Source organism: Prionailurus bengalensis, chromosome D1 (assembly GCF_016509475.1).
Source record: "Prionailurus bengalensis isolate Pbe53 chromosome D1, Fcat_Pben_1.1_paternal_pri, whole genome shotgun sequence".
Classification (NCBI taxonomy): Eukaryota; Metazoa; Chordata; class Mammalia; order Carnivora; family Felidae; genus Prionailurus; species Prionailurus bengalensis.
The window spans coordinates 67,862,357-67,870,238 of NC_057346.1; the positions used below are offsets into that span (position 1 = coordinate 67,862,357).

At 43.3% G+C, this 7,882-nt stretch overlaps 1 protein-coding gene across 4 annotated transcripts; it reads right to left on the reverse strand.

Annotated features, from left to right (window-relative positions):
• Positions 1-389: 389 nt before the first annotated feature.
• Positions 390-6,396, reverse strand: ZBED5 (zinc finger BED-type containing 5). Of its 4 annotated transcripts, none has more exons than XM_043580667.1 (3): positions 5,705-6,396; positions 3,779-3,893; positions 390-2,682 (listed from the first exon to the last, which is right to left on the reverse strand). In XM_043580667.1, exon 3 carries the CDS (start codon positions 2,539-2,541, stop codon positions 457-459), a length of 2,085 nt encoding a protein of 694 aa, XP_043436602.1. In that variant the 5' UTR covers positions 2,542-2,682; positions 3,779-3,893; positions 5,705-6,396; the 3' UTR covers positions 390-456. The 4 variants fall into 4 exon arrangements, with proteins under 4 accessions (XP_043436602.1, XP_043436600.1, XP_043436599.1 ...); XM_043580665.1 differs by having other exon boundaries at positions 5,483-6,396; XM_043580664.1 differs by lacking the exon at positions 5,705-6,396 and adding an exon at positions 5,483-5,695 and having other exon boundaries at positions 390-2,677.
• Between the last annotated feature and the right edge of the window lie 1,486 nt (positions 6,397-7,882).

Sequence of the window (7,882 nt, forward strand, 5' to 3'; positions counted from 1 at the left end):
AAGTTAAGTCAAAGTATTGAAAAGCAAGTAAGAGTTTGTCAGGAAGCAAGGGGAAGGAATATTTTTTGAGACCAGAAAGCATGAAACAGTGTGATGTGTTTAGGGAACGGCAAGAAGTTCCATGTGACTGGAGGGCTGCATGGTAGGCAGGACCAGAAAGATTCGTAGTGATTAGATCCTAAAGAGATAAATTATGGTAAGAAACTGGGATTTTATCTTGTGGATCAACATCTTCCACAGTTAGGACCATGAAACTCTTTGAAATTACAATGTGAAGAAGAAATACCAACAATAAATACACACTGAAAGCTTCTGATTCTTTAGCTTTCCTAAAATCTAAAGTATAAAAAATATGAATCATTTTATTTAAAACCCCAAAATACCAGAGATGAAGTAAATCATCTTTTATTTTCATCTTATACTTGGTTATCAAGAGACATGCAAAACCCTCTAATTTTAATGAGAACAGTGTTTTTGTGTCTTTTTATCACATATCCGCTTAATATTAGGTGTAATGTTGCTAAGTCGAATCCGCATATGAGGTGCGGCATCAAGTCTTTTCCTGTATTTCGTTTTTGTTGCAGCATAATATGAAAATCCTGTTTCACACAGGTGCATTGTAGCAAAAGGAAGAAGTACACGAACTGCACGCCTTGCAATGCTTGGGTACTCTTGAATTAGGCTACTCCAAAAATCATTTAGTGAAAGTTCGCTGAAATTTTGTTTCACTTGAGAATCAGATGTTAAATCAATCAGGCTCTCATAGTCCCGTGCTACTAATGAAGCTGGTTTAACAGTTACTGTAAATGGATTTCTAACCCAAGTGTTATTGTCATTTGTTACAGGAAAATATTTTAACAGAGTAGAGCGCAAACCCCTTAGGTGCTGCACAATGGCACTACAAATATCTTTATCAACTGTAGAATTAATTTCGGTCAAAAAGTCACTGAGAGTAGGAAAACAATCAAAGTTTTCTTCTTCTACGGATGAAGCCCAAAATTCCAATTTTCTTAGCAATGATGACATTTTATCAAATACTGTAAAAACTGTCACATTTTTTCCTTGCATTGATAGATTTACCTCATTTAATTTAGTAAAAATATCTGCAAGATATGCAAGTCTTAGCAGCCAAGATGAATTTGTTAAACAATCAGACAGTCGAAAAGCAGAATCCATGAAAACCAATAGTTCACGACGGAGCTCAAAAAGTCTTACAAGAACTTTACCTCGGGAAAGCCACCTCACCTCTGTATTCAGAAGAAGTGCTGTGTGCTGGGCACCCATTTCCTCACATAAAATTTTTAGTAGCCTAGATTGATGTGGTCGAGCTTTAATGTAATTGATGATCTGTACTGCCTGATCTAGCACATTTTTCAGAGATGTAGGCATTATTTTAACTGCTAGTGCATGTCTATATAATAGGCAGTGACTACTGGTGCTTTCGGGAGCCACATATTTTATCAAGGTGACAGCCTCAGCAATTTTCCCGTCCATTGCCCTAGAAGCATCACTACAAACATCAACACATTTTTCCCATTCAATTTCATGTTTCTGCATAAAACTGTTGATGCAGTTGAAAATTTCTTCACCAGTAGCATTACTTTGCAAAGATTCACATAAGAGTAGGTCTTCCTCAATAGATTTATTAAACCTGTAACGAACAAAAACAAGCAGCACAGCAAGTCCTGAAACATCAGCTGATTCATCTAGTTGCAGTGAAAACCCATCACAAATTTTCAGTCTACAAACAAGCTCTTCTTCAATGTCAGCAGCAAGATCTTTAATTCGACGTGCAACAGTACTATTTGATAGTTGTACTGCATCTATTTTTTTACTATATTGTTCATCAAACATCCGCATCACGACATCTTTAGCACAAGGCTTGATGAGTAATTCTCCAATAGTATGAGCCTCTCCACTCAGGGCTATATGGTAACTTACATTGTATGATGCCTCTGTAGCACTTTCATTATCTGTATTGACAATTTTAGGTGTTGGGGGTTTATTATTTTCAGGTGAATCAAGATGTTGCTTGAAAAAGCTTATGTCTTTGTCTTTATATGCAGCGTGTTTAGTTTCCAAATGTCTTCGAAGCTTACTAGGGGCCAAAGAACTATTTGATAAAATTTTCTTACATAACACACACTGAGCATGAGGTGCATCTCTATTTCCAAAGTAAGTAAATCCAAAAGACAAGTAACTTTCATCATATTTTCTTCTTTTTGGTTTCTTACTAAATGTTGTTATTTTGTTGGAATTGGACATAAATTTGACCCTGGAAAGCTCACCTTCTGATTTTTTAGAAACTGAAGGCTGCAATTGTTCATCCTCACTTTGTAATATTCCAACCTTTTGATCATTTGATTCAGACACAATTTGATAACAAAAAGATTCTACTTCTTGTTTAAGACTTCCTTGTTTCAGCAAGAGATCCATAGGTAACGTGTTTGTGGCACAAAACATGGTTAATTTAGAATAAACATTGAGTATCACAAATATGTTGAAATTATATGACAGGATACATAGAAGATGAGCAATCATCAAAGAGATGATACAGAGCAATACATCAGTTAATTTGTAAATGCTGCCTATGCATCAACGCGCAGATGGAACATCACACGTTCGTGTATCAGGTGATCTCTCATGCGACTTCCTGGTGCTCTCAGGTTTGGCACACCTTTTCTTAAAGGTAGATTATCACATAAAAATAAAGCTATAGAAATGAGTTTAGTATTCTTAAACTTATATTTTAAAATAAACTATAAAGAAAAATTGTTAGCATTGATCTTTTTCTCAGAACACTTATTAACTTAGAGAATATTAATGTTCTATAAAATATAATGTGGGAACCAGTGGGCTGAGAAATAATGAAGAGCTGATAAGTGTTTTTAAGGAAGGGACCTTGAAGAATATGTCCCATGGCAGGGGTTGGCAAACTTTTTCTGTAAAGAGCAATCTAGTAAATATTTTTGACTTTACAGGCCATATAGTCTCTGTTTCAACTACTCAACTCTATAGTTGCAGCATGGCAGCAGACACAGACAATACTAACAGAACAGATATGGCTGCGTTCCGATAAACCTCTATTACGAAAACAGACAGCTTGGGCCATAATTTACCAACCCCTTCTCATGGCAAATAGTGTCTTGGAATCCCTTTTAACTTTCTGATGCCTACTGCCATTACACATTTTCACTGTTGATACTATTATACATATGAAGCCTCCTACCAGGGCTAGCAACAATTGTGATGAGCTGTATTAAAAATACACACAGTTCAAAGTTTTGCAAAACACAGAATTCTGTATCCTAAATACTGTGCTAACAATGAAAAATAAACTAATGACCAAAAGTTACCTACTATTTCTCTGGAATCAAAATCACATAAATATTTATATTATCCAAATTAAGACCCATTCAAAGTAATGTACATTTTACTGAGTACTCTGCATTCCATTATGCTATAGGTGAAGATTTAACCAGGACCTAAAGAAAACATAAACTCTGATTTTAATAGGTTTATTCCTCATATAATTTTAATAGGTTTATTCCTCATATAATTTTTAAAAGCATAATTAGAAGGGAGAGTAATGCAAACTTTAAGACCTCTGAAGAAGACTACTAACTTTGCAAGTTAAGGAAAACATACTCAGTGTCTATCCAAATATATCTGCTTTTGATTTAAACTTCATGATTTGGCTACAGAGTAAGCTTTGAATTCTTATGTTTCATCCTAAAGCAAAAATGGTTCTCCTATTAACAGCTAGATGGTAAGATACCTGAAATGAGTAGTACTCCCTTCTGCAATCACACTCTCCACCTTGGCAGCTTGAAATGCAGACTCTTCAAAAGAATAAAATTAAGGGATGGGGTGGAAAGGGAGTAACCAAAAGCCTAGAATGAGAAAAATTAAAATTAGACACTGCAAAAGCAGAACTAACTACAAACCTCTAAGATGACCTTTCATTACAATTTATTTTAGACCCAGGCAGTGCAAGAGATTCTTCACTGCAATGCAGTGAAGTGAAATAGAAGATGGCTAGCACAGTAAAAATGCTAGTATCTTTGTTTCATTTAATGCCCTCATTATTTCATCGTTTTGAGACAGTCTCCCAACCACTGACTTCATAGAAACACATGTAAAAAACTTTCAAAAACTAAACCTAACTTTTAAAAGTACAGCCACATTTTAATGTCTCTAAAACTAAACATGAAAAGTTATCTAAAATAGAATCATACAGGGAAGTGTTATTTGAAACATGGATTTTTGCTATAACCACTTTGTCCCCTAACCAAGCTCCTAACTTAGGTTATTAACGTTTAGTGAGTGATCATTTTTTATTATGCTTGAAACTGCTAGATCCCTCATACAGATTATTTAATCCTCAAAACAAACTTGAGAGTCAGGGACTATCAACAACCCCACTTTAGAGATGAACTAACAGACACAGAGAAGTTAAGTCATCTGCTAACTTAACACATCTTGCAAGTGAAGAACTAAGAGCAGAACCCAAAAGGTTGGGACTGCAGAGCTCATGAGCCTAACCATTCCTTGTGTGTACCTTGTATACTAATTTCCCAAGCACTAACGGGCAACAGAGGGAAATGGATTACAATGGATTACGACTGCCAGAAAGTCGAGAGTCTCAAAGTGCAGCAACAGAAAACCCTACTCTTATCACTGGGAGCAAAAGAGCAATAGATTCTCGTTTCTACAATCCCGATTTGAAGTTAGCAACAGAGAACTTCGTGGAGCTGCTGGTTAGGATTAGGATCCCTCTCCCTTGGTACCAGAGGACACAACGGAGTAGGAAGCTTTGTTTTCCTAAGTAAGGCCTCAACCCCACCTCTTTTAGAGGTGCTTCCCGAATCTCTCGAGGACAAAGAGTCTGGACTCCCTAGAGAGTAAAGTTTCTATTCCATTCCCCGAAAAGGCTGGCAGGGCGGGGGCGGGTGAGAAACCCGGTTCTTTTGTCTCTTCTGAGTTAACTGACAGGTAATACCATCCATTCACCAACCAACCCCCCCTCCCCCGCCTCAGGCGGTTCCAGCTGTGAACAATACCCTCAGGGGCAGGAGGGCCAGGTTAAGAGCGCAGTCCACTCAGAAAGCCTGGGCAAAGGTGGGTGCGGTCACCCCTTCCTGCACCTACATGCTCCTTTAAGCGGCCACTTCGATGTGCTGCCCAGGCCAGCTATCCCTCCTTGTCACAGGTGCAGGCTGCCAGCAGACCGCCACATCTGGGGACTCGCCCACCCTCGCCTCCAGAACTCTTCTCTCGCGTCCCCGGGAAGTCTCCTCAGCACCCAACACTGTCTCTCTACGTCACCTCCATCAGTGATGGAGACCGGTCTTCGCTGCGGCTGGGCTGCAGAGCAGCGCCGCGGTCCCCAGCTGAGCCTGCGGCCGCCATTTTACACAGCTCAAGGCAGCGGCCATTTCAGAGCGCACCGCTCAGCCGCCGTGGCGGCTCTGGTCCTCACCTTCACCGAGGCCTGAACGGGGTCAAGAGCCAGTCGTCGCCGACTGGAAGGGGGAGGAAGGGAGGAAGGAATGAAAAACAAAACAGAGGGAAGGATTCGGGGACAGGGAGATGCTCTCAGCTCAGGGATATCGCCTATGCCACCTCCATAGAGATCCAGTTCGCGGCTGGCGCGGTCGCTCCTCTGAAGATAAATTTAGCACTCTGGAGCACCCGAACTTACAGTCTCCACGAGCGGCTCCGCCGCCGCCCAATCAGCTCCAGAGCTGCTCCCCGCCACCAATCCGCGCTGAGCAGCAGGGCGGGACCAAAGGAAAGGACCAAGCTCGGTTGAGGCGCGCGACCCAGCTGCTGCCGCCGCCGCGTTGGACCGGGGCAATAGGAAGCTTCGGCTGGTGCTAGACGTGAAGCGATTGTTTTCAAACTTCCCTGGGCTCCAGATAGTCCGGGGGCTTGTTTAGAATGCAGGTTCCTGGGTGCTGCCTGACAAAGTCGGTGGTCCTGTGGGGCTGCACATGACTCTTGGAATCTGCATTCTCCCAAGCACTGGCGTGGTGCCCAGGCGGCGGTGATTTGTGTAGTTTCGCAGTTACCCCAAGGAGCGCGCAGAGCCTGGCTGCGGCTGCTTTCACGACCTCTTTGTTCCCCGAGCCGCACCCCAGGCTCAGGTTACGCAACCGCCTCTTCTTTCTCTTGTTTTCCCAAAGGAGTGGGGGCACAACACCCCTTCCTTCCCTCGCCCCTCCCGACGCTGCTGTGCCAGGGGCTCGTGGGGGCTCGGCCGGGAGCTGAGCCTCCCGCTAGAGGTCTCGAGTGACCCCAGACGCGGTGCGGGCCGCCGTGTAGGGATAGCGGCCTCTCCGCTGTGTCACAGGAAGAGTCCGCTCGCTCCGTCTTGGCACCTCTCACAAGTGGCACCCTCCCCGAGGGGAACACCCGGCCGCCTGCACCGGCTGGCCGGCCCTCTGGAATACTCCGTTGGCTAGCTGCCGCTTTCGGGTGCTTTAAGCGTGGTTCTCTCCCACGCCCCTCCCGCCTATTAAAAACAGCCCAGCAGAGGGTACCGGCTGGGTATTTCCCCTTTGGCGATCCGTCGCGGAGACCAGGAGTCGGTTTTTCCAAACTGTTTCCTTAAAATATATACACGTCTAGGGATAATTAGTTAAAGTACCAGTAGTACTAAACAGTAGGTCCCATTGTTTGTAATATTTCAGCCTTTCGAGGTCCCGTGGAAATAGCTAAATGAACGCTGGATAGTGTTTTCAGGCACTGCACCAATGACAAAATTCCCATTTTGTGGTCAAAAACAAGGGCAGCTTCTGTTTTTCTTAAAAATGCTTCCTACATATGTGAACAGATCTCTTAGGCGTAGAAAGAAGCCTACCCTGCCGGTAGCCAAGATATCCAACCAGCCTGATGGGGCAGGGCCCGGGTGGTGGACTGATTGGGACTGCATGGTGGCCCACTGACAGTGAAGCTTCTTGTACTCCTGCTTTTATGTAATGTGGCCTTAGCGTTGGTCAGGGCAGCTCCCCTACCAATGAAAGTACCTGGGGATTTGTCGGTTGGGGAATTGCCCGTGACAGACCCCCCCCCCCCCCCCCCCGAAAAGAACCATTGGGGAAAGAAAGAAGATTCCGCAGGGAAATTATGCGGCCCTACGTCCAGCTCTTGCCACTCTCCTCTACCTAAAGGAAGGATAGCTCCATATATTTCCCAGCCAAGGAGGGGGACAAATGGGTTCAAAGTCCCCACTCAGCAACAAAGGAATGTATCTATGGATACAAGTTACTCCAACCCCTAGGCCCGCTTGGCCACCAGGAGGCATTCCAGATGATAACTGGACCTGGGTTCAGGTACAGAATGGTTCATTAATTCCTAGGTATACATGTCTCTCTGGGAGCGCATAAGGCGTGGGTTCCCAGGGCCCTCTTGGCTCCCTCCCAGCACCCCAGACCAAAGTGAATACTTTTGTTCCTTGTACCGCAAATGGTTCACAGGAACAATTAAGAAGTCATGTTCTTGTAAACATTCCACTTGAGGTGTTGAGAGCTAGATGACCTTGAAAGGGCAGGAGGGAATGTTACAAGAAAATAACTATGTTGTTCCTTAATGGGTGATTATACAAAGAAACATTTTTAGAATTAGGTAATGCTGAGAAACGTAGATAACACACGCTACAAGAAAATTGCTAACGAATATAATGCCACACTTGCCACAATAAAGTGGCCAGTCTAACACACTGCTGTTGACTGTGCCCATTTTGTTGTTGTTATTTTTCGCTGACGCCATTCATCCTTCGGGAACCCCTAGACCTGCTGGGGCTGGACCTTGGCACTACCCCTTGACACAATTTTCAGGAGGCCTGCATAGATGATTTCCTTGGAATGTTCATAGAAGA

Excerpts from the sequence above, each read along its gene's own strand:
- ZBED5 (XM_043580667.1), bottom strand. The coding sequence starts at position 2,541 with ATGATTGCTCATCTTCTATGTATCCTGTCATATAATTTCAACATATTT.